This window comes from Corvus hawaiiensis, chromosome 7, assembly GCF_020740725.1.
Source record: "Corvus hawaiiensis isolate bCorHaw1 chromosome 7, bCorHaw1.pri.cur, whole genome shotgun sequence".
Classification (NCBI taxonomy): domain Eukaryota; kingdom Metazoa; phylum Chordata; class Aves; order Passeriformes; family Corvidae; genus Corvus; species Corvus hawaiiensis.
This window is the reverse complement of record NC_063219.1, coordinates 13,505,350-13,533,064: the sequence shown is the minus strand read 5'-3', so window position 1 is coordinate 13,533,064 and position 27,715 is coordinate 13,505,350. Positions and strand designations below refer to the sequence as shown.

Below are 27,715 nucleotides of genomic sequence, written 5' to 3'. Positions count from 1 at the left end.
CAGAACTAGAAACAGTTTGTCAGAGCTCTGCAAGTTTTCTGTTCCAATGTCTCTCATCTCTTACTATTTCTCCCACTTTAGAAGCCTCTCAAAAGCCACCTATATCTGCAGCATAAATTTCAGGCAATAATATCCACATCATTTACATATCTTTATTACTTACATTTTCTTATTATCTTAAGTAAACAAAGGCTCACAAACCTAAAAAGTTTATAGAGCCTTTACCCTCCTGCTGCCAGGGATTAGCATATTTAAGCATTCTAAGGAGGCCCTCATGAAACAAAAGATAAGGGCTAGGAAGTACCACAAAGAAATGCTTCTCAAATAGAAATGGGTGCTTTAAAATAAAACAAAAGGGACAAATAAAAAACAAAAAAACCCCAACACTTAAGCATTCACACCACTTGCTATTTACCCAGTGATAGAAACAGAGGTTAAAAAAAAAATCACTGCAGAAATTCAAAAGATGATAACAAAGGCGGTGTATCATACACAACCAGCTCAAAGTTATTCAGTTCCTTTTTCCTTGCAGCAAAGGTCTGACCCAAAGCTCACTAAAAAGCACAATATAGTCAAGCCCCAAAACAAGCCTCTTTCTCCTGTAAATCAAGTAAACTACCACAGGGAATAGCAGATGAAAAAAAAAGCAATCTCTCTCTCTTCATGCAAGAAGTTCCCAAAACATCAACACTTAAGCCAAGATTTTCATTGAGGCAATCAGTTTTAAATTGATGTGTTTTTTTACACATCAGTAGTGAACTGCTGGGTCTCTTGTGCTCCATGGACCAATTGTGGTGAGACAGATTTTTCTCCTAATCGGCCGCTCAATAACTCTAGACAACCCTGTTATTCAGTAATCCAGGAATAATTCTCTCTTTCTCTCCCGGGGCCATTACACTGCCTCTTAACCCCAACTGAAGTAGGATTAGCACCATTTTGCCTCTTCCCCTCCCCTGCTTACTGCTGTTTCTCTTGAGCTAGAGCTGACACTCATGGAATCGCATGGTGAACCAATCTGGAGAGACGCTCTGGGGAAAGAACAAGCTGGGAGCAGGGGGACGTTAGTCTTGAGAAGCCTGCTCTCGGAAGGGTCTCACTGAAGCCCTGGTGCCGGCAGGGAAGAGAAGGCAAGGCGAGCTGGCTACCAGTGCGTACTGGACGCGAGTGGAAGTCCACAAAGGTAGTCCCTGCCAGGTCAAGGTTCAGACCAACTTCAGTTGCCACAGAACTGCAGCCCAGGCTTCACTGCTTCCTTCAAAAGCAAACCAAACATCTAACAGTTCTACAAATGCAAAGAAACCAGTAATTTTAGCCAACGGTCATATCACTGAAGTAGAAACTTGTACTCATCAAATGCTGGCTGGAGGCATGTTAGAAAACTGTCATTGTTGTCTGATTGTTTCAGTATTCCACTGTGTGATTCCATCCACACAACCATGAATTAAAACCAAGAACTTTTTCATGGGGAAATTATATTTTAAATCACTGACTTGTCACAGTGCCTTTGTGGGAATTTTACAGAAGTTTAAGGTGCAACCTCGTCCTGCGCTGAGTAATTAACAGTATAGAATTGTACAAAGAACAGTAAAATACAAAACCTTTGCAGTCTAAATGCCACTGCACTTCATTCTTTGACCTCTGTGGAGCTAAAATGTAACACCATCTATTTCACAGCAACCTATTACCAAGTACATCTACCAGTCGATGAAGAAATTTCAAATTTCTTTGTAAAGAAATGAGAAATGCAAAGAATCTGTTATGTTACTAATAACACTTCAGGATTGCTTGGTTCAATTTTTTTGAAGTGCTTTAATACATTTTTGATAGCTCAGTGAATGGACTTCTGGGTAGTCAATTTGCATATATTTTGATAGAATATGCAAAGAGCTTCTCTGAAGATCCCTTTAAATAAACTACAGAGAAAACAGTCATTATTTCAGTAACTACAAATGATCGATTTCTCTGTCCCAGAGAAATCAGATACCCATACATTCTCTGCATTAAAATTTAATTGGATTATTTACTAACAATGTGATTTCCTTCCTGGAAACCACTTTATACTCATCTCCAACAAGCCTCTAGAGACGCCTAGAAGCCAAGCAAAAAGTTGAAAAATTTACCATAATTATATATTTAAAAACAAATTAAAAAAAAAAATAAAAAGAAACAAATCCACATCAAAATACCCAAAATCAAAAGCAGATTGTTGGGCAACCATCACTCAAGTTGAAGAGAAAAATCAGCAATGAGCCAGCTAGTCACAGGTGCCTGGATTCTCCCCAAATTTTATAACTCGCCAATTTTGGCCTTTTCAGACTTCCTCTTCCCATACAGCTTCCTGAGAGCAATTACTCCACACAGACATTTCTGAACCATCTCTGAGCAGTAAATCTGTTACTTCCTTCTTTGTGCTGACCCTGAGTAACTTCACTCCTGGACAAACACCAGTGGACTTTGGAATTTCAAGTGTTGCAAATAATCAGACTTGCCTTTCCTTACACACAAGTATTCATGAAATTCAAGACTACTTGTCCAATGCAAACATCTCAGGTCTTCCTCTAGGATAACGTAAAGGCACTGGGAAGAGGGAGTATTTCAAAGAGAGATGGTGTATAAAGACACATTAACCAAGCAAGACAACTGCACTGTATCACAACAAAAATGACCTTAAATTAGTTTTATGAGAATGAACTTCGATAATAATGAAAGATAAAAAGGTGTCTGATTACTCAGAACATCTTTTCAATCTCCTTAATGTAAATGGTTACTAAAATAAGGAAAGATAAGCAGGCAAGTATTTCAGCTTGGAAGGCAGGTGAATCTATCTGTAGGTGAAAGAAATACAAAGATTTGCTGTTAGAAGAAAAATACACAGCAATGGATGTACTTTTTTCTTCCAGTCTTAAAAATTCATATCTTATGAACTTAACTAGTTAATCACCTCCATCTTGCATAATGAAGCATTTCTTTTAATTGCTTGCACCTTGTAAGCCATTTTGTACAGCACATAAATACTGTATTATTCTACAAAATTCCACGGCAAATTCCACATTTTGAAGAGTTGTTGTAACATCATGATATTTTATGTTGTTACAATCATTCATCTGCTACGCAGAAGAGTCATGCTTCACCAACAGACATGAACTACGTTATCAGTCTGATACATGTTTAAAGGGTAAGTTTAGATAGTTAGCTATGAAACTTTGCTCCAGTAACATAAAAGAAGAAATACAGACCATTCTGTGCCAGAGGGAAGTGCCACAGGCTCTTCAAATTTACATTTACAATAGGATATAGATGTGTGTTATTAAGAAACCCAGCCACTCACAGAATCTAAGTACATATACAGATCATGTTTCACCATCTAACAGCCCTAAATTCCTGAATAAATACAGGAGCAGGCAGAGCTAAATTTCTTTCTCAGAATAATTGCCAGAAACATTGAAAATTTCAAAGCAGGGTACAAAAGCACTGCACACTCTCACTATTTAACAAGTGTTGGAGCTGGCCCACAGCAGGAGCCCCATGAGCTGCTGTAACTCACCAGTCTGGCAGAAAACTAGGTCAGTAGCCCCACAAAAACATTGCTTAAATTTCTACCAGTTAGAGACTTAAAGCTGCTTAATGAGGGGTTCCAGATGAGTACAGAGGAGAGGAAGGACTACACAGCTAGGAGCAGGAGAGAAGCTGGGAGAGATTTCCTAACGGATTGCTGCTGTAGAAGGATGACTAAATCACCAACTCCAGAAGCTGCAGTCTCCTGCCTGGTTCCTGAAGGCCCTTGCCAAAATGAGACAAATGGGACACAAGTAAGCAAAGAACTCCAAGTACCCCTCTGCCTCTCCCTACCTCAAAGGACACTCACTAACCAAACCTCACCTACTGTTAACTAGAGACACATCTTAAAAACTAATGCTGTGCAAATCCCAAATTCAGTACTCAGAGTTAAAAATTTATACATCATCTTTAAAAACACATTAAATACTATCTCCACAGAGAAATTACTTCTGTTTGCCCTGAAATGAAAAAGAAAAAAAGAAGGGTGGTGGGGTAAGGGATAAGGCAGAGAGAAATGTATTTCTTGGTGAAACTATCTACATAAAAGAAGTGCAGCTAGAATTTTATACGAAACATTTTAGAATTGAATAACTTACTATCTCATGGGTTACTTATTTTCAAGGTAACCAAAAATTATATGAAGGGTGACACTGTAGGACCATTTGCAAATCCAGATGCACCGACCCTTGTAAGCGCCATTCTGCATCAAATTAATGACCAGTGAGTATTACCCTTTAGCTCCCAGCTGCCTAGCTTACATACCAATCCTGAAGTTTTCACTTTGTCCTACCTGCCCCAACATTTCCAAACCACTGAAATGCAGTCTGTCCCACCATATGGCTATCTACAGCTGGAAGGATTTGAGATACTGTCTAGCTCTGGTGCACTACTTCTGTGTATATTCAATGAACGCTGCTCAGTTGCAGCTGTTAAGAAGCACAGATAGAGCATTCATTCATGAAAGGGGAAGTTACTCAAAAGTCTTCAAAAACTGACTATCTAGCCTTACCTTGAACAGGAACCATGACGTGTCCAAAAAACCCCCTTATTTCTTACAGTGGCATCTATCAGCTCTAAAACCATTTCCTGTGGGATAATGGCTTGCTTCTCATGATATCATAAATCACAAGGAATAGTTAAGAATTAGAAAAACGAGGCAAGATATCTATTACTGTTTACAAACAATATTTAGAAAGGTTCAGAGAATTTGTCCACAAGCTTTAGTGGCCATTAGGGGTGTGTATGGGAGGGAATCCACCTTCAAAACTTGTTTTTCTCAGTTCCACACAACTTTTGAGAATGTATCATACCCATAGTCACTGTAAACCCTGTAAAATTAGGCAAGTAAGTTATAGTAGTAAATATTGTAATGTTGGTTAATATTTGATCCTGGAGTTAACATCAAATACATACCTAAAAACTCCCACAGACTGTTTTTAAAGATGTGCTGACATAACCTAAAGCCTGTAATGACAGTACTATATAATAAATTCAAGTTTGTGGTAACAATATTTGGAAGCAGCAAGAATCCATGAGATACTGAAATGTAAGGTGTTCTTAAATTTCCCTTAAAATCCAACTGCTTATTTCTGCTGAATTCCTCCCTTATGCCCATCCAAGACAGCCAGCCACCTCTGTCCCATGTTCTGTTCAGATGAGGCTATGGACCTGGGAGTCCTCTGTAGTCCAGAATGAATGGTCACAACAGGAGTTTACTATCTGCTTAACAAGTCTGTTCTCAGTCAGGTTTTTGCCTGGGATGTGGAGGGTGGTTGGAAGTAGAGAGAAAGAAGTATAATTTTGTTGCTGTTGTTTTAAATATACTATTTCAGCCATACCAAAAGTGGTCAGCATACTCTTCTAAACAAGCTTGAACTGAAGTGACCTTGTCTCCCCAGCCTTGCTTAATAATACCTGAGAAGAGGATCTGTGAATCCCTTACAAGTTCTTGATAAGCAAAGCCATAGTAGCTTATCAGAAGATGCTATGACAAACACACATTTTAGTCACCTTATGAACAGAACCAGAAAGTTCTACAAACTTCCAGGGCTGCAGAATCAGAATTCAGAGACAAACCCAGCCAGTATTTCAGAAAACCCGATCTGACCTTCTGACTGGCTGCCACAAAATCTTTACTTCATTTAAATTCTGCTCCAATTCTACCCTCTATTGTTTCATTGCTTTAGGGAGCTTTCACTTTACAATGAGGGCACCTCTGCCAATGCAGCCCTGCCTCTGTAAATAATTTACTGGTTACATGATTTCATCATAAGCAGTGACTGGAACTGCAGCATTGGGGAATTTAAAACATGAGTGTCAAAACATGCACTTACCAGAATCCCCCCCAACAGCCAGTGCCCTATCATCTGCAATGCCTGGCAGACCTGGAGCAGGTCTCTCCTTGCTTCAGGAAGCACCAAATATGTTTCATCAAGATGGGGATGAAAATTCCCTCCAAGAAGGGTAACTACTTCAACACAGCCACTGTAAGCTTCACCTGGAGTACACAAAAGGAGGGGGTACTCTACACTGATCCCCGCTATACCTTTCAGACAGTCTCTCATACTCCTTTTAAGATTCAGCACATCTGGCCACAGAAAACAGTCTTGAGTCGATTAAGAAACATCAAACCTCTTGCTGGCTTCATTAGAATACTACACTGCCTCACAGAGGCTCTCAAAAATATGGAGGGTGTAACAAGGTGCCTCATGCACAGCAGCCAGCCATATACCTTCACCCGCGCAACCATTACAACACTGTCTTCACAAGAGGAACCATGACAAACATTTACTTCTCCTGTAAAGGCCTTTAAAGCAATCCTTCATATGTAAAACTAGTTGTCAGACACACAGTTTATGCCACTGGGACTGTCCTAGAGACAGAACACAAAAATTTCTCTCCACTGGGATATAAGGTTTTGTTATTTGAAAGCGTGATTGCAAAAATCGGAGCATGGGCAGCTCTGAGGAGTGCTCTTGTGAACCAGAGCCATTAAAAACACTCACCTGAAAACACATTCTTCTTACAGAGCAGAAAACAAGCTTGAGCAGTCACTAGAATACTGTCCTCCACAGACAGCAGCTTGTTTGAGAAGCACCAGGAGTGGGGACAAGCTGAAGAATATCAGTGATGTCAATTCTCCATCATTAGATAATGGAGTGCTTGCCTATCTTCTTCAAAAAATTTTGCTAGCAGTTACAGATTTCTCCATGCAAACTCCATGAAATTACTGAGTACTGCACTAATTTTTAAAAAAATTTGTTAATAATGTTACAAGACAAATTCAAGCAGAAGGGAAGCTTTCATCAAAATTGCAAAACAGTGGAAGACGTAACAGTAATTCAGGTCAAATAGGTTAAAAATATTTGCATTAACACATTAGGTCTGTTTTGTCATTGGCTTTTTATCATGATTCGGTTTTGTTAAACCGACCACCACAAGTACTCCTGTTCCAGTTTATCTTCACATTATTTTACCTCAGTATGTTCATATACATAACCTGAAATTCAAGTTTTAGGACCTCTTCTAAAAACTAATTGCACTGTTATCCACCTTTTCAATGTTAGCCAATTGAGGACAGCATTGAGGGACAGTTGGGTTGACATTATTTATATTTACTTACTTTTAATTTAAATTGACAGGGGAGGGAATAATTACATTTATTATAACCCAGCCTGGAATTCTGCCTGTAATTACGGATCTGACACATCTTAGAAGAACTCCATTTTCAGTTGCTTAAGACATTTGCCAAACTATAAGTGAGGTCACAGATTTCATACAGCAAGCGTTTCTCTACTTTTTTACTTAGAAGTTAAAAAGAGACTCTTGTTAAAATGATGTTGTCATGCCTGCGAGTAAGACTAGAAAAAATAGGTTGTGAAGTCCATATTAAAATACTTTTTTAAAGTATTCTGTTGACAAATTCTAAAAGTGGAAGAAGCTGAATTTAAACTGTGGCAGACGGGCTGCCTCATACCAAGGGTGTGGCTCCTGGTTGGTTTGCGGAGAGCTTTTTTTTTTCTTGTGGGGAAGTGGAAAGGGAACAGAGAGAGGATTGCTCATTTTCTTGACAAAGTACCAAAATTATAGGCCTCTGAAAAACTTCAGAAGAGGTTGTTAGTTTGGAAACTCAATTTTTCACAGACTAGCAGCACTGGACATGCTCTGCAGTCTCTCTAGGACATGGGATTGTTGCAAACACTGCTTCCATAGGCAGGTAAATATCTGCTGCTTTATGAGTAAGATGAGGTGAACTTCAGCTCCTCATCCAGCAGCCAAGCAGTTACTCTGGTAAAGCTGGAACTAAAAGCATGACTCTGTCTTCTAATCTCCTTGCTCCTTCCAGGGAAACACACAAAATAGAAAAAATCTCAAAAATATTAAGAGACCTGGTATGTGAAAAACAGTGAAAAGACAGAACACAGGTCAGTGGAGAAAGCAGCAGTGGTGCCACTGCTCAGAAAGCAGATACAAACAAAGGAGGTCAAAACCAAATGAAAAGACCAAAAGCCAGGGAGAAGATGCAGCTGAAACAGAGAAAAGAAAGAATGGAAATGCTTGTGGTCTCCAATAAAGAGCAACTCTGCTTTGTAGAAGCAGCTTTTTATCCTTCCCCTTCCCCTGCTCACCCTTAGGTCCCTGGCATTTATTCTGTGATTCTGGTCACAATGTTGTGCTTAGGAGAAAAATATTATTGTAGCAAACAGTAGGAATAAACTGCTCAGTTCAAAGCATACAACAAGAGATCTTTTTAATAACATCTTGTTTTCACTATATGAAGCTTTGAGTTTGTGGCTCACTTCTTTTTTTCTCTTTTGAAATTAATTTCTTCCATAACCGTACAGCAGAAAGCTCTCACCAGGGTACCTGGATACAAGACTGCATATTTGTAGTCCGTCGTATTTACAGAATTACATCAACAAATAAAAATGCTAAGATATCATGTATTTTTAATTGGTTCACTGCAGATTCCTGTTTAGTACCAACAAGACTACATACTACAGACCTGAAAGAAGGAACGTGTTCATAATATGACAGAGACAGGTAATTATGCACAAACTGCGTGCACGTGTCATCATCAAAAATCTACCCCTTACTCTATTTACTAAGAAATCTACAAAGACTTTAAGCAAAGAACAATTCCTCTCTGTCCAATCTTTTCTGGTGACTAACTCAAATAAGTTTTTTTTCTCCACATGCTTAAACAGATCTTTATTCCATGGCCCCTGTGAAGAGGATTCATTCTTCACACTAGCCTCATGCCTACCTGGTGCTTCAGCCATTCAGTCACAGGGGAAAATCAAAACAGAAGAAAGTTAATCTCCAATTATGTTATCAGCATTCTTGCACCTCATTAAATTTTCATGTGCTTCCAAGTAGTAAATCATTGAAATAACTTTTTCTGCTAGAGATGCCTTATCTTTTCATCTGTTTAACAGTACTCTACCCTACATTCATCTGTATGCCACAACAGATTGCGATACTTTTAATTCTATTGTACTTTTTCATTAATATAGTTTGAAATCTGTGCCTAGTTAGAATGTTTCTCCCAGTCAAGAAACTATAGCTCAGTGTCCATGTCCACTGTCATAATGGTTTTCATATGGCCACAACATAAGGTTTGGCAACTAGAGCATTTTAATTCGAGAATCTAATAAAACTACACTGTCCATTTCAGAATTTGGACGCTTAAAGTTCCAACTGTCCAAAGATGACTTAAAATGTTGTCTCCTAATTCCGGAGTCAATAACTTTAATTAAGACCAAAATCATCCTGAACTTGCTCTCTCTCACACACAAAAAGCCTTAAGAAAAATTACAAAGCTCACCATTAGCAAAAATAATGGCTGTTACGAATAGGAAGGGATTGGAAATCAGATGATTACAAGAACAAAACAGCCACAACTACATTAAAGTTTCACCATAGTATGTGTATCTTAAAATTCATCAAACTGCACTAGAAGTTGGCAGTATCTGAGTAAATCCATACAATCTGCTTTTATTGATTCTCAGACAGTAGCCCACTGGACTCCCTCACACTAAACTTACTACTTGAGATATGAAAAATTGATAGCTTCAGAGGAGGTTAAAAGAAAACGCTCTTAGGGTTTCATATGTTCATTTTAATGTCCTTTTGGTCTAAGAGTTTCTTGGTATCTACAGAGAAAGCAGGACTCAGAATAATTCTGCATGTACTAGTATTAGACACCAAAGCATTCCAACAACGTAACTGGATAATGCTAAGGCTCAAATTACCTCTTCTCTCTTCTACATAGGCAGAACAGGCACTTGAAGAACACTGGGCAGAAGAGAGATAAAAAGTGGAAAAAACCCAAAAGAAATACACAAATATGAAAAAAAAGGAAATAAAAGTAATGAAATTCTAGCAACGTGCTCATGCCTCTACAATTTGTTTTTTCTTGCAATAGAAAACCCAACTATACTCACTGTCAAAAGGAAAGGAAGAAAATAAGTTACATAGAGAACATTCTAGTTTCCTGTTGCTTCTAAGAAAAGCAGTGAAAGCATGTCAGAGTACAGACACTTGGAACTGCTAATTTAGATGCAACTTAAGATTAGAAATTCACTTTCATCTAAAATAAGGAACATCCACCATGCGCCTACCAAGTAAACACTTTTTGCTGAATCATTAAAATACATTTAAGTAGTTGGGCAATTGTACACACTACCTCTTTAGTCATCTGTTTGGCTTTCTTAGCTGTTTTATTAAACATTTCAGAAGCAGCTTAATCAAAAGGACAAAGAGCATGAGTAGATGATACAAAACAACAGATATTTGGAATCTGTGGCCTGCTTGGCATAACAAGCTGAAGAAATGTAGCGGTCAGGAATGACTATAAAAAAATCAGTTTAACTAATCAGAATTCAAATAGCAATAGGGTAAGATGCAAAGTAAAACACTCCAAAATATATTTGAAATGACAGTGTTTTCTCTTTTGAACTTTTGAGCTTTGTATAGAACTGAAACAGAGCAGTAAACATTTGTGAGAAAGTAATAAATGCATTTCTAAACCTCCCAAAACCAAAATTTCCTTTTAAAATTGGTGTCTCTAATAGTTGTATGTTTTGCAATAAAGCTGCCACTTTTCATAATTTTTCTCCATGAGAGCAGCCTAACTTAGTACAAAGCTATCACAACCAGCTTTGCACCATGAGACATCTCTAAAAACCCATCAGTTTGGGATCATTATGAAAGGATGGTGAGGTGGATGACAATGCACTCAGAGGCAGCAAACCAGGTATCTGTTCCTCTTTGCTGGTGGCACACTAAGCAACAGCAAGATACTTCATCTCACTGTGGTCCTCCTCCCATCCACTGTCTATGTATTTTTTAAGTACTGTCATGCTTTTGCTCATTACAGTCACACTAAGGCCTCAATGATTGTTTTTTCCTTTTAAACATCTGTACTGCAATAATCAATGTGCACGGAGCAAGTTCTCAAAACACAACTGGTGTTTCAGAACAGAACACCCAGGGAATGAGACTTGTCTCCACGTCAAAAAACAAGATTTATGGCAACTTAGGCAATTGTTTAGAGGGGAAAAGCAGCTATTTTTAACTATCCTTCTTAGTGGCTGCACTTAAGGGAGGCTCCCATTTCCTTTCTTCATCTTACACAGCAGCCGTAACTACTATTTCCTTTTCTCTCAGCTGTTTTTACAAAATACCTGGGCTTGCAGCTTGCAACTATGGACTGTCTTCAATACTGTCACAGGTTCAAAGCAAAAGCCAAATACTGCTTCCAAACCAACTTCTGCCCTGAAGGGCAGCAGGCAACTCTACCTTTGAGTGCATCTATTTCTATTCCACACAAAAATAGCAAGCCTGAATGAGGTAGGGCCCTGAGGCCAGCCAAGGGATCCAGATTTAAGCTGCTGGTGTACAAGTAAGTGTAAAAGGAGATGCAGACCTCACACAGATTCTGACTGTGCTGCTTAAGCTTTGCTACTTGGTGTGATCATTTGCACTTGGGACAATTAAACTCAAGTACAGGAATTTGTAGAGACCACTCTACGAATTGTCAGCTCCTGATAGCCAAAAGCAAACATTTGGTGGATCACTGAAGAGGAATTTAAGAGCTTCTCTCTTGAAGCACCGTTGCCAAAATCCTAGTTAACTCTGACTCTCATTTAATTCTGCTTATTTTAAGCTATGAGAGGTTTATTGTCATATGCTAGAACAAGTCTTCTGCAGTCCTTAATAGAACTAGATAAATGCTACCATATGCCAAGTATGGGACATGAGAAAGGAACTCTTTTTCCTCAGATGGAGACATTTGAGACGAAGACAGTATTTGTGTTCACATTTGTATACATTTGGTGAATAAAAACCGGAAGGATAGGAAGGGCAGAACAAGCAAAGGCTACAGCAGTTCTAAGCTAACTTCCAAAGCCTGATCTCATCAGTCTTGCACAATACAATTCCAAACACAAAGATGAGAATTCAAAATAAATCTAGCAGAACTACAAGGTATCCGCTATCACACTAATGACTAGATACAGATCTCCAAGAGAGCATGATCATTTTCTTTTTGAACTGTCACACCCACCTTCCCCTGCCACACAAGAGTTGACAATGCTGAGAATAATTCTGGTTTTTGTCTATGCAGCGACAAATTATATTACCAGCTTGCCTTTCAAAAGTCTTGGAACCTTTTAATGAAATGCACCATAGGAGAAATAGTTCAGAAATCTGTGGCACGGAACCTGTATGTTTCCCAAGGACTGGAATAGCCCTTCACACAATTTTACCTGAACTGCCCCCTCTCCCCAGATCTTGACCAAAGCTTCATATGATTCTTCTGAAAGCATTATTTAAATATATATCTGAAATCACTTCCTTAATTACTCACTCAAGCTCATGCATGTTTAAAAGTTTACCAGACGAGCCACCTCTTGTGGGCTATACTGAGCCAAGTTTAGGTAGGCAACAACAGTCCTACACTGCCTCTAATCTCACCCTATTGCATCTCCCCCAGAACAAATTATACATCTACAGTGGATCTGTCAAGATTCTCTGAGTTTGTGTTCTGCAAGACAATGAAAGTAGAAAAATAAAGGAGCCTTACTTTTTGAAAGCATACCAGAAGAGTCAGAGAAGCTAAGCATTCCTCTAGGGAAGAATAAACTTCAGTCTCTTGCACTTCCTTTATCCACCCCAGTTGATCTGAGCACTTATCAAAGATCTCTTTTTAGTAACATGATACAACTCGTTTCTTTTCATTAAAGAGAAGAAATGCCTAAAACAGCAATGTTCAAGTGGAAATAAAAATGTCTTTCTACAATAACTGAAATAAGGGCAGTAAGTGAAATTTAAGAAGGGGTAGTATCAAGAAAGAAGCACACATGAAGAACCACCTCTAAACTGGAGGATATAACATCCAAGGGGAACAGAGAAGCAGGAGAGTGTGCAACTGCAAAAGTCTATTCTCTGCAAGACCTTGAAATTACCCCTTTATCACCAAATGAGGCAAATCCCCTGCAGAGAAAAACACTTGATAAAAACCATCACAGTTATGCACAAAGCATCTGAATTAAGGTCAGATAGTTGTTACAATGATAGTTTAGGGATTTATATGACTAATTTCATGTTTATTTACAATGCTCTGTTTTTAGGTAATTCTGATTTTGTGAGTGAAAACGAAACTACAGAATTGCGCTCATTCTCTGCTAAATACATTTGCATCTTCCCTTCTTTAAATGCTCCACTTGGATCTTAATCTGCAGGATTATGATCTCCTGCTCAAGCAGAACAATTGACAAGGGAGAAGGAAGGATACCCACAAAGCCAGATAACATAAAATATGAAATTACAGTGGTAATTTACTTAATTTATCCTACAGCAGCTCAGCATCTGCATACTCACAACTTCTTTCCAAGAGCTATTTTAACACTTACTGCAGGTTAGGAGCATGTACAGAGTCAATCAAAGCACAGCAGTTGGCAAACTAGTTTCCATCTGAACTCTTCCTATACATCTCTGTTAGGAGTTCTTAACATTTATCCTCGAGCTGTCATGCTGCATCTTTCTTTTTGTGCCTCCTGTGCTATTAGGGGCATCTGCTATTAACTGTTTGTCCTCACATAACCAAGAAAACTTGAAATTACCTTTCCACACTTTCCTCAATAGCTCCCGTATTCTTCGACTCCTAAATCCTTTACAACTAATTCTGTTAGTGTCTGTGTAGAGATCAGGCTACCAAATCCAGCAGAAATATTTAAACGGGGCTCACTTTGTGCTACATCACACTTACCTCTTAATTTTGCTATGCCTTAGAAGTAGACATCATCCACTTTCATAAAACAAAATACAGTAAAAAAGCCCTTTTCCTGTAAATGCTGTTTGAAAAAGTCAAAGCTCACTTGATTACTCTTCAATTAAAGGGAGTTGAGTTTCTACTAGTGCTTCCTAATACTTACTGCTATAAAAGTGCACTTCAAGCTTCCTCCCACCTCAACTAGATAATGAGCTTTTCCTTCAATCAAATATAATTAACTGCACAGCAATTCACTAAACCATTTCTTTCAAAAACCACCACCCCTGTAAAATGAGAAGGAACAAGCATTCTGCAATTCAGATCGCATCCTTTCAGGTGAGACCCGTAACTCCAGGACCTGTGTTGCTGGTGATGGCACCGAGCTCTCTACTTGCCTGTGTGCCCACCACAGCACATTCTTTAGCTGCAAGATCACTTTTAAGAAGGTGATTAGCCTTCCTTGTTTGCTACAGGATGAATGATGCTCTCGTGCCTGTCTAGACTGAGACTTGATGGAATGCAGTTACCTCTGCAACTCGGATTCCCACACCTCACGGAAGTGAAGCAAGCCTCAGTGTTATCAATTAAGCACTGAAACTAACTGCTTTATGTAATTGCCACAAAGGAATTTACTATCGGATTCCATCGCATACGTCATCCTCCTGTGCTCTTAAATATTTCAGCTAAATGTAATAACTGTTTGTTTGTGGTATTTGTAGATTTTAAGCTATTCAGTTGCAGTTACATGTTGAAAGCACATGTCGGTAACATAAAGGTAAGTTCATGACATGCTTATTCTAACTATCCTAAAAAGAATAACAAAACCGAGGGTGGAGAAGGATGGACAAATCTAGGAAAGAATCAAGACACAAATACCTTCTTCTGTAATAACACTGGTAAACATCCAGCCAGGATGTCTAGTTTTATCTGGAGAAGCCAGGATATTGCAATAGGCTTACTTCTCAGTGTTTCCTGGCAGTCTCACCAAAATGACTGATCTCCAAAATCTCTGTCGAGTTCAAAGAACTAAATATAAATGTGTACAAATGAATAAAGTATTCAGAACACAGGAATACTAAAAAGGCTTGTGGGATTACACCAGCATCTTGCATAATAAGCATCTGGAAATAGAATATAACTGTGCTGAACTTCATTGTCCCAAAGTGATTCTGGGTTTAAGCTTATAGCATGAACACAAAAACATGAAAAAAGCAACACTGAGAGGCTCAGAAATGGCATCACATCAGCATAGAAAGGGAAAAGCGACTTTTTAAAATTTCCATTTAAATACAGAACATTCACATAAATGTTCATTTTCCCCTCAGTAATTAGATACAGAAGATGAGTTAGTTGATACAGTAAAGAAGTTCAGTATTTAGAATTATCTTGATTTATCTTCAATTAGAAGCCTGTCTAAAGGCTGTTGATGTCTTTGGGTTTTTCTTTTGCATTATATGCATGAACATATTGCAGGAAGACTGGAAGTGACATATGTCATTAAATGTATGTTGAATTCTGATGTCTGAAAACTATAGATTTAACTACATTTTAAGATTTTAACTTGGCAGAAAAGATACCATATGCACAACAAATACATGAAACCAGCACCAAAGAAAAGCCGTATCTTATCTTGCTGTAGTAAAGCAACACTAAAACATACAGACTGTATGTAAAACTCCACAGCCATTCAATCACTTAAATTAAGTACTGATTTTCACAAATATGTAACAATAAATTTATGGAGGGTTAATCATAACCAAATACAAAGAGGTAAAGTCATAGAAAGGATTGAGATTCTAAGCAAATTCTTATTTCGGTTAGTACAACTGGATTATTCAGGCTCTCTGTAAAAATAGGCTCTGTAAAGTTCTGCATTATATGCCACATAAAAACTTTTTGTAAAATGTTTTTCATTTTTCATTTTACAAAAATTGTAAAATTTTTGTTTTCATCTGTTTCTTTACAGTTCAAACAAAAACCTGTTGCTGCTATTATCATGAGCACTGGCTACACACAGTGCAGTTCAGACAGAATTCTGGGGCACATTCTGGATTTACTGGCAATTTCAGATGCTTTCTCACTTAAGCTAGTGCAAGCTTCATTCTGAAACAAGGCATAGAGGAGTAAGAGTACAATGCACACCGCCCTGCGTGCTACACACAATTCACTATTCTTCACAATGGGTCCCCTGGTTTTTAGTGAGAACATTAACTGCAGAGCTTTTTTTTTCCCCCACCTATCCTCTTTTCCCTTGTTACTGGATCACCAACTCTGTTACCAGTTTTGTTTATACCATGTTAAAAGCCCATTCTTTATTTTTCTGCATGCCTTGTTTTGTTCTCAGCTCAGCTCTTCTGTTACTATCCCTTCTCCCACTCTTCTAAAACCAGTCAAGAAAATCAAGTTGCTGGCCATGATATCACTGTGACAATATTTGCTTCCTTTTGCAAACCTTCTCTTCTTCAAGATGAAACACTTTGTTTTGATGACTGCTTCAAAGTACAGAACATCTGAATAGTTGTTTCCACATTTAACTCTTCCATTCCTCAACAGAACTCCATTCAACATTCCTTTCAGCACATTCCCTCTTAAATGCCTCTAGAGTTCCTCAGTGAAATGACTCCTGCTCACAGCATTCTTACCAGTCTCGTATATTATGGCACCACTTATTATTCAAGTGTCTTAGGACCTTACTGATTTTCTTCCCCTGCACACTGGAAAGTGAGAAGAAAATATTCTTATATTCTCAAAGCGAAACCACAAAGTTGTGTGAGTTATTATATTATTACTGTATCACTAGTCTTCCTTAAACACACCCCTCTTCTCCCCATTTTTAAAATTAATTTACTGTGTGACGTCATATTTGGACTGTGTATTCCTGTGCTCAAAAGCCACATCTTCAGTTTTAAGTAGCTATATAGTCTACATACAGATTAGTAAAAAAATAATTAGGGGGTTATTTGTTTTGCACACAAACATTCTGTTCCAGTATTTCTTAAAATAAGGGAAGCTAAATTTGCTGACAGCTTCTTTAATGGTACTACTTCTCTGACAGGAAACAATAAAAGCAAAGAAAGTCTCTCTATTTGCCACTTTAGATATTTCTAAGTCTGTATGGAAAAAAATCAGGAAAAATATTTACTAGATTTAAAATTCTTGGCTAAAACAATGCAAAACAACTGTGACCAAATAATTGTGTTCTGCTGCAACAGCATTAACTACTACAGATTAAATTTAACTAAAATTTAATTAGGTCAGATTCACCTTAGCATAACTAAAAGAGAAATTATTTAACAGATCCTGGTAGAATCTGGATGTAATTAATAAGTATAAAGTTTCCCCATCATGCAAAATAAGCCATTTATAAGGACTTTTTGGAAATTAAGAACATCATGCAAACACCAAATTTGCTAATATTAAGATATTAGGTTTTAGCAGTGGATCATATTATAGGCTTGAATTTTGGTAACATACTGAGTATGTAAGGATACATACAGACACATATATATACATGTATGTTTTACAATTCATCTTCACTGTCTCTATGTAATACACATTAGAAGTGAGAATTTGCATATATTCTAGATTAAAAAGTTTACAGAGATCCAAATACTGCCGCAGTGGGCATGAGGCATGATTTATCCTACTGTTTCCACATCTTTTTTCACTCATTTAAATTCACTGAGTCATTCATCCCTGCCTGCAGAGCCGAGTAAGAATAGCACAGAACACTGGAACGAGTTCTTCCACTTCTCAGCCGAGTCCTTCTCCAGTACCCAGGGAGGCAGGAGCGTGTGCCCTGGGCTCCTGTTACAGCTGCAGAGCCCAGGCCTGGCTGGGTATTTCGGTCATGGCAGCTGCTCTGGCTGCAGCTCCCTGGCCTGGGCCTTTACAGCCAGAAATAAAGGAAAAGAACTTCAAACATGCAAACATAAGAAACCAACACCACGGTGGCATCCAGACGAACTTCATTACAGGGTTCCTTTTATGCTTCTCTGATTGCAACTGAAATTATTTTAATACAGAAAGCTTCTTCTTGGGCTAAGTGCCTGTTTTGCATATATATGGCAGTGCCACTAACTAAAAAGACGGCTGCTACAATTTTCCTTCTACAACCTTAGTTTTCTTCACCTTCCTATATTGGTTTTACATATCATTCATATCTTAGACAGGTCAACATAATAAAAATTCATGTTTAAGAACTGGTAATCATGTTTAAAAATCCTAATTTTCAGCTAAGTCCCTTCTCTGCAAATAAATACAGAAAAACAATTTCTAGAGTTTAGGTTTTAAACAAATAAAAGGACTGACAAAAATTCACAGCATATAGCACATTTTCTTCTGCATAAAATATATCCAGACCATGATTTTTGCAGCTTGGAAGGTATAGGAACACTAAGCCTCCCAATGAAATCAGCTTTACTGACTTCTCTCTGAAGGACAGCATCAGAAGGAAGGACTAACTTTCAAGTATGTTCGACAACAAACTAATTACTACAGAACCACCCCATCACTAATAAAAGCAGGCATATTTTACAGTGGATAACTAAGCATACTGCTGAGATAATTTATTTAATACAATAATTACTATAGAAAATAGCCTTAATAGTAACACAACCCACTATTTCTCCTGATACAAGTTTGTCAAGTCTAACAAAGGATTGTGGATTAACTTTAATTCTTGGAAAAATCTAATTAAGGTTCTTTAACATGGATGGTCTAGGAGTCTTGTATCAAGTATCTGCTGCTTTGGTTGTAGAAATAAAATCGGTTTTCTTAACAGAAACCAAACCATACTGAGGAAGTCTCATAAGGCAAAAGCAAAAGCAGCAGAGCATGTTTAGTCAGTCATTCTTGTCACTGAAGTACATTAAAGCTTCTCACACCAGGTAAACCTGACCTTTGTGACTTATGCAGAGGGAAGTGCACTTCATGCCAAGAATGACAAGCTTGAGAGATGACACTGCCAACGCCCAACACTTTGATATTAATTAAGTGCTGCATTCTCTAATGTATAAACTAAGGAGCCCAATTAACATACGTGACCTATGATCATACTTACAGCCATCTTAACACAAAAAAAAAAAAAAAAAAAAGCCTCTTACCCATATTTTCCTACACCCATCCTGCTTACAATTCAAAATAGTCAAAGGATATCTAGTAGAACAAGGAGCATAAATGTCAGCTTTTGGCTGAACATAATACTAGGAGCTCCTGTACTGACTTGTTAGTGGCAGGTGGGCAAGGTTCCCTGTACCTATGTCATTGTCTGCCATTTACTCCAGCCCAGAAGGTGACAGTACCTACCTTCCCATTAGTCCTGCTTAAACAAATAGTAAAATATTTTTCATACACGTCACAGATTGAAGCAAGTATAATACATTAGAAAAGCATTCAAAGGGACCACAGGAAAAGCCTGAGTTACAGCACTGTTGAAAAGACGATCATAAGGAAACCTGATGTGTGGGATATCTGAACTACAGTGTATACACAGGACAGTCAGTTAAACCCAGTTTTGAAAGTTTGAAAAACAATGCATACCATTTAAGTTACTCATACACACTGTGGAGTTCATAAATGGATGATAACCATTCAGTAAAGTGATTTGGGCATTGTTTTGCAAGTTCACTCAAAAAAAATTGGCTACTACATTGTCTCAGAAACACCAGCTGTTCCACAAGCAGCAAACTAACTGCCTAGAAATGTGACTCTTCTCCCACACTTCTCAGCCAACTCCCAGATCTCCCACAGAAGGGATCCCCCATTTTCCCCCAGATCTCGTACACAACGCCAAGAGAACACAAAACAAAATATACTGTGCATAGTCCAGAACAGTGTATGCACCAACACACCGCCAGCATCCTTGCACTGACTGGGCAGCCAGTTTTAAGCAAAGAGAATTACCTGGGCTGAGTTATGCTCTTCTTTTCCCTTGAAGAACCTCTACCTTGGAACTTTTTCCTCTATTCCGTTTCTAATTTTCATGAAAACGGTAGCAAATTAATGTCTTGAGATTTTTCTCATCTTTCACATATGGTTGAAACTGGCTAGCAGATTAAGGAGTTAGAGGTGGAGACAGAAGGGTCCACAGATGTCAAAGACAAGTCTTCTGTGTCCATAATGCCTATTTTTCCTTCCTTCTCTCACAGAAATAATAAACCAAAGAGAAAATACAGAGTACTGAGAAATGCAAAAGGTAGACATTTACAGTTCAAAACAAAAAAACATGATTTGATGCAAACTCAAGAAGGCAGCTGACAAAACTGACACATCCCAGTTACTTGAAACAAAATGCCATCACCACCCAAAAGCTTGTGGTTTCCAAATTTACAAGACTGAGGAAAAAAGAGAAGGGTAAAGGCATCATCTAAATGACTGGGTCTCTCATTCATTCTCATAATAAAGAACAGAAATCTTCAAAACTGCAAACTACAACTATGCTTTCTCTCTCTTCCCAGTGCAAAAGCTTCATTCCAATCAAGTCTGACAAATGTTCAGACACTACCTCTGTCTGGCTGTCTAATACACCTTGGTTCTCATCCCACAGCAAACCAGACTGAATCCTTCGTCTTTTCAAATCTCTCCTGTCCGAGCCTTTCTTCCTTCTCACCACACCCCCTGACTGACCTCTCCTATCAGATTCTCAGCTGCTCAACCCAGCTCCCAGCTCTGCAATTAACAGATTAACAGACATCTTGAGTCAGGAAGGCACCATCAGAAATGGAAAAAAGTTTTTTAAAACTGCAAAATTGCATTTTAAAACACTGATGGTCAACTCAAGATTTCCATCACAAATTACTGTAGCCAAGCTCAAGACACTAAGCTTCAACACGGGAACTTATCTAAACTGATATTCCCTGGCAATTGTCTGTGTGTGTACTCCACACTACATTTTCAGGTGGATTGCCACATATTAATTAAGGCATATCTTAAACAATCTTGCATTATAAAAGAGGCAAAAAAAATCTACTACTGTTGCATTATGAAAAACATTATAATTAAGCACTGTAACAGGCCAGACTACCTAGACAGGCTGTGAAATCCCTCTTCACTGGAGATTTTAGAGATGTTAGAGAGACATTATTATCTGTACTTACACAACCAGACCATGGAGGAAACAGAGAAATCACTTCCAGCCTTATGCTTCTGTGAACTTATGCTTCAGAGAAAAAAAAAGAGGAAAAAAACACCAAAAGCCACCACACCACCAAAAACCACAAACAAGTAAAAAACAACCAACCAAAAAAAACCCACAAAAAAACCCCAAAACAAAACACCATAAAACCCACGCTGCAGAAAATCAGTTTGCATTCTAAAATGTTAGGTTTTTGGAGAACAGTTCTTGTATTTCACTTACTCTTGAATTCAAAATCAAGCAGTGAGTAGCTCCATAAAGTCTACAATCTTAATAAAATTAATGGTTACTGCCTGTAAACTACGCACTGATTCTAGTCCTACCCAACATAAAGCATCACCCAGCCTGTTTTATTCAGGGCATAAACATTTTGTTCCAAATGAAACTTTACACTCATCTCACAGCCCTGGCTATAAAGTTAGTCTGCCCAGAAAATGACAGCACATACTCATGGCACAGCTAGACTGAGTGCAAACACAATGCAGCTCCAGTACCAGGCACTCTGCTGTTAGGAGTCAAACATTTCTGAAGAACCCAATACAACTTTCCCATCTATCCAGCGAGAAAGGCAGAGGAAGATGGTATCTCCCAAGGAAACAATGCCACTGTCTATACAAATTACTGAGAAATACTTAATGAAATATAAAAAGGAAGGGGAACAATGTAGAAGTCAACAAAAAAAAATTTTACAGACATTTGTGGTAAGTGCTAGGGAGATGGCATCAAAATAACCACTTCAACAAACTTCACCATAAGAATAATTTTAAACACAGAGTTTTGCTTCCCTCTTTGTCCAGGGTGAAATGAGGTTGGCCTGCTGTCATCAGAGGATAGACAGACAATTGAGCCAACCTTTTACACGTGGTTACTTTGAGGGTAAAACCATTCACACCGAAGAAAGGTATCTGTGTAATGTCTCAGGGCTTGAAATTTGGTCTCCTTGGCCACCAGATGAGCACAGCTTCCATTTCCTCAGGCTGTGCCTACACTGCACACTGCAGTACTCAAGTACTGAAGTTTGCTTGGAAACTGGAAGCACCTTAGCTGAAATATCACAGAGGTTCATACAGGCTGATTTACCTAATGGAAAAAGGGCTCTTCCCAGGGGGGTGAATGGCTCTGTGCAGAACCCTGGGCTTTCACAGCTACAGCATTTCTTTACACAAGCAGACAGCCCATGAACCCCTAGTCTGGTGTCCAGGCTGTGCTTGTGTGTGTGGTTACCCATCAGGCATACCAGTGTGCTCCTCAAGCAAACAGCCTGGTTTGCATCTCCTAGGCTAATATCACAGAGTCAGTTACTAATTCAAAACACTAAATTAGAAGAACTGAGTTGAATATCCAAAAGAGACTTTTCCTCGTGTTACCCAATTCACATTTCAAACAAATTATGTTGAGATACTAAGGTAACTCTAACCAGCAAGATAGAATCATATAAAGATGCTTCAGTTCACTCATTTTAATTAATAATTTAAATTATCATTAAAAAAAATTTCAATCTCTATCCAATTCCTTCCACACTTTAATTTTTGCAGCCCTGTTGAACCACACAGATACAGAATTATGAAAATATTCCCAAAGATAAAAGGATATTCTGTTTGCTTTAATTTTCACCTTATATTTTCTGCAAATAATTTACACATTAGACAATGGAATGCTGTTTACCCTGGACACGCATGCAGAAGGAAAAGTGATTCAGTATTGCATATCGCAGAACGTAAGCAAGTGAAATGAGGAAAGATTGTATCTTTAATGTCTTGTCCATATGAACACCCAAACAAAATTCTTTCGCAATACTGGGGAACACTCAAAGGTTCACCAATCACCTCTTCAGGCACAAACCCTCATGATTAACACAGCAGAATCCTCTACAATATAAAGGCATATAAATGTGTTTCATAGTTCTAAACAAAAGATTTAGAAAAGGGTATTTCAAAGAATTTGAGAAATAAAGAACAGTGTTGCAAACCATTTTTGCCCAATACTGCTTTTTAAACCTCTACCCAAGACTGTTGTCAGTAAAATGTCCTCACTGTAGCATTTCTCTTTACAAGGACTAATTAAATACAGACTTACCAGATAATTGTTAAGATCTGTATTCTATGGAGGAAGCCAGTAATATTTTCCTCCTAATAATCAGCAAATAGTTCTGAATCTAGAGCTAGTTCTTTATTATATCTTCAATTACAAAGGGGAAGGAAGAACCACATTCTCTTCATTCATATTTCAGATTATGAGTGGAACTATCATCTACAGCCCCACAGTAAGAATTTTTTTTGGTCATCTTCTTTATTCATCTTTTTATCGTCCCTTTACTGTCCATACTAAGCCCAGGTCTTTGTGAAGCTCTCCCCAGAGAGGTCCAGATATTCTCCTCCAGACAGAAACTTAAAAACCTGTTATCAAAATACTTTCCCTCTGATGTCATGATTTTGCATTTATAGGCATTCAATTCTATACACTGCTGAGATATAGTATCTGTTCACTAATCAGAAGAAAGAATTAATAGGGGTTTCAAAGCTACAAAGGCAGCATTTTCACTCTGATGGGAGCATACAGTTCATACTTTGGGGGAGGGGAAGAGAAGAAAGAGTGTTGGCTCTTTCATGAACATAAAAGGGCAGAATTACACATTAGTGTAGCTTCCCCATGTATAGACATTTTTTTCTGAAATGCAGTGTAAACTTAAAATCAACCATTAGCTTCTTTAACTAAAGCTCAAATCATCCATGTAATTACTTTTACAGAGGATTATGACCAAGTTTTTTTTTTTAAATGTGAATTGTTAAAATTTCACAATTAAGAAATAAATCACAGTGGGAAAATAGGTTCCTATTCACAAAACAACCAACCAAGCTGACATCGTTAATACCGTTTTAACAAGGCAGACTGACATACTGGGAATGCTGTTGCCATGTCAGAATTGAAGTGAATTGGGTAAACTGTGCAAATGGGCTCTTACAGCACCTGCCCAGCCCTTGGCCTGGTACAAATATGTACCTGCTCCTTCAGTAAGCCTTCTTCACCAAGGCACAGAAATTACCAACTCACTGAAGTTTTCATAAAGGAAAACTAAATACATTTGAAACAAAAGTTGAGATGCTGGGCATTCTTGATTCATATGTGCTTTAATACCAAGATTTTTGACCTTCAGAAGTCCCTTCTCCCAGGCAAAAAAAAAAAAGAGGGGAAAAAAAAATAAAAACGCTTCCTCAGAAACTACCACAGAGAGACGCTGCAGACATCCATCTAAAATAATGGCAGTCAAAGGTTAGGATGATATAGGAAACATCAAGCTTTTCATTTATGAATCTTCCTGAAAGATACCTCATAGTAAGCAGAAGCAAGAAAATCAGGGACTACCCAGTCAGAGCGATGGAGAAACTGCCTAAATGTGTCATTTACAGGATTTTCCTAATGATGACACCAAGTATCTTCAACTTCGACAAATTAATTTGAAGACCTCACTGAAATATAACATGGAAACTACCATCAGTTTGTTGGGTCATCTTAGCAAGATTCAGCAATTTTCCTATGAAGATTCACTTATGAACTATACCCAGCAGATTATAAAATAACATGAAGAAAAGCAAGCACTACAGATTGGATCCCGATCAGTAAAACGACAGAAAAGTCGCAGGAGTCTTCCAAAAGTGCTGGAAAATGTATACTGCAAGAACAATTGGTATTAACCCAGCCTAACAAAGCTGGGTTACACTCAAAGGCTCCAACATGCTATCTGTCACCGTGACAGAAAAGCAAAGGATGCCAGACCAACACACGTCTCTATTCCAACACCCTACATATCTAACACTGAGCTTCCTAACACAATTAAAAATAGGGCTAGTGTCCAAATATATGAGTAAGGATGCTCTTAGCATTTCTGCTTCCAACTTCTTGTTATAAAAAAAAGAGTACTCTTCAAGATCTTTCAGCATTCCTTAATAGTGGTTTTTTTTGTGTTCTATAATCACAAGTGACAAAAGAAATAGCTCCATATCTGCTTCGGACCTCTCCAAGGGAAAAAAAAAAATACACATTACAGTAATTCTGGTATAAAACTACAGCACATGTGTAAGGCCCCGAGAAGCATCGATGCTGATAAAATTAAAAATGGCTGTGCCCCAAGATCCCACAGCAAAACAGGCACAGCTCTGCTGACGATTAAAATATATATTAAAAATTCCTGCATTACCTTACAAAGGGCGAGGTATGCAAAACAAAAAGATTATATATTTTTTCAAAACTGAAGTAAGTTATTAGACAAGAGATGCAGATCTAAGCAAAGCATTCTTATTGAGTGCAGGTCGAGCTCATTTACACAATAAAGCAGATCTTATTCCCCGAGACACTTAACGTATCAGGATTTCAAAACTTTTATCAGGCTTCGCCGCTGAAATAGATGCACACCACTTTGTAAGGAGGCACAGATGTGCCTAAATACCAGCGGACCCCACCCCCTTCCCGCTGCCAAAATGGCCAGTTCGTTACACCCAGTGGCTACTCACCAGCCGCAGTGCCGAGCAGCAGGGTGGCACTGGAGAGCAGAAGCACCAGCACAAGGTGCTGCAGTGAGGCAGGCATACCTGGGCAAGCCACGGTTCGAGCCGGGAGTAGAAAAAAAAAAGGGGGTAAAAAAAGAGAAAAAAGCCAAACCCCAAAGAGAGGAAATTCCTCCTGCTTTCACACAGCCTTCCTTAACTCTCTCGGTTTACAATCCCGTCTGGAAGGGCAAATGGCAGATGAGAGGAGCCGTCTTCGCTCTTACTCCATTACAGCCGCCTGCCTTCATGCCTCGGGAGCCGGCAGCGCTCAGCGGACACGGAGGAAGCGCCTGGCTCTGCCTCCCAGCCCCGAGGCATCTCCCCCGCCGGGGAGGACGGCGGCACGCTCCCGACCCCGCTGGGAACCGGGCTATTTCCCACGCAGCTTCACGACATCGAAGAAAGCGCCCGGTTGGGAAGGGAACATATCCAGACGCGCCCACAGCGGTGTCAGTCAGCGCGGGCCCTGCGGGCTGGCCGGGGCACGGAGAGCGAGCTACGGGCTCACGGCGGCGTCGCGTCCCATCCCGGCAAAGGTCTCTGTCCTCTGGCCGCCCCTCCTCGCTGCCTCACGCTCCGGGGAAGGCGGCGGCGAGGCCCCCTGCTCTCACGGCGAGGGCTGCGGCTGCATCCCGGCCCATCTGCCTCCCGCGCCGGGCGGGCTCCTCCGCGCTGCCCCGGCCCCCGCCGCAGCACCGACGCCACCCCCGGCCACCCCGACAAAGGTGGGGCCCGGGGCGGCGAGGCCCCTCCTCGGCGGCTCCAGCTGCGAGCGCACCCGGCTGCTTTCCGCGGGCGAAGGCCCTTCCCTTCCTCCGCCTCCCGCCCCGAGTTTCCACAGCGCTGGGCAGCCTGGCCCGGCCTCTTCACGTCGGTCTCCACTCAGCCCCTCCGCGCTGCCAGCGCCTTCCTCCCCCCACGCCGGGCTCGCCGGCGAGGGGCCGCTCCGCCTCCTTCCCCTGCCCGCCGCCGGCTGCGGGCGGGAGCCGAGCGAGGCCCGGAGCTCCGCCGCCCGCGCCCCCTCTCGCCCGCCCGCCCCAACAGCACGGGCGGCTCCAGACACAAAGGGGAGTCGCCGCAGCCGCCGGCCCGGGCGCCCGTCCCGCCGCGCCGCACCGCCCCCGCCGCCCGGCCCCGCCCCGCACCATAGAGGTGGCTCCAGGTAGGCAGAGCGGGGCCGGCGGGCGGAGCTCCGCTGGCTGACGGAGGGGGCGCGGGGCCGAGGGCACCGCCACGGGTGGGGGAGCTGAGGGCCGGGGGCGGCTCCGTGAGAAGGGGAAGGCGCCGCTGGACGTGCCCGGGAAGGCCGCGGGAAGGCGGCGAACGGTCCCCCCCAGGCAGCCTGTCTGTCAGAGAGGCTGTCAGCAGGGAGGCGTGAGCTCAGGATTCACGAAAAACGCCTGTAACAAGAAGAAAAAAATGTTTAGCAGTCTCTGAGATTGCGTCATGTTTGAACTCCGTGGCCTGCCTGTCAGACACCCCGTAGCTTCTGCCTCGTCCTCTGGTTCCAGCCCCCGTTATCTCTGTCCCTGTGAGCTCCCCTAGGAGCACTGGCCATACCACCTAGTGCTCTCCCTCGCTGAGCCCTGGCAAGTCACGCAACCACAGAATCAGGGTGGAAGAGACTTCTGAGATCATCAAATCCAACCTGTGACCAATCAGCTAGACCATGGCACTAAGTGCCATGTCCAGTCTTTTCCCTAAATACCCCCAGGGACAGTGACTCCACCACCTCCCTGGGCAGTCCATTCCAATATCTAATGTGAAGAATTTCTTAATGTCCGATCTGAAGTCCACCCAGCTCGTATGGCTTCAGCCACTTGACTCTCCCAAGCATTATCTACCTCTTAAATTAAAGAGATTTTATGATTTCAAAACAAAGATAAAGTAAGCCCACTCAGCTGTTTGTATGCTTTAACCTTTGCTATATTGCACAGGACCAAAGAGAGAAATTGAGGGCAGCAGCTGATGGGAGAACTGTGATTGGAACGTAGTGTCTGATGTTCTGGCCTAGCAAGGCTCTTCCAAACAAGTTTTACTGGCTGTAGCATAGAATAAAAGGTTCTTAGGAACACCCTGCACACTGAAAGGCACCTTCATATCTGGGCATCACCAAAGGATTGATTATGGGAAATGCTTCACTGTGAGGCAAAATTCCTATACCAGTTTCAAGAATGGAATACAAATTCAGAAATCTAATTC

At 40.2% G+C, this 27,715-nt stretch overlaps 1 protein-coding gene across 2 annotated transcripts in view; it reads right to left on the bottom strand.

Moving 5' to 3' along the window:
* BMPR2 (bone morphogenetic protein receptor type 2) overlaps positions 1 to 26,525 on the bottom strand; it is a 108,394-nt gene extending 81,869 nt beyond the window's left edge. Inside the window, exon 1 of one of the 2 annotated variants that reach the window (XM_048308730.1) lies at positions 25,478 to 26,525. In XM_048308730.1, coding sequence (XP_048164687.1) covers positions 25,478 to 25,553 — 76 coding nt within the window. In that variant the 5' untranslated portion in view covers positions 25,554 to 26,525. The remainder of the gene's footprint in view (positions 1 to 25,477) is intronic. The other variant, XM_048308729.1, reaches the window with a different exon arrangement.
* Between the last annotated feature and the right edge of the window lie 1,190 nt (positions 26,526 to 27,715).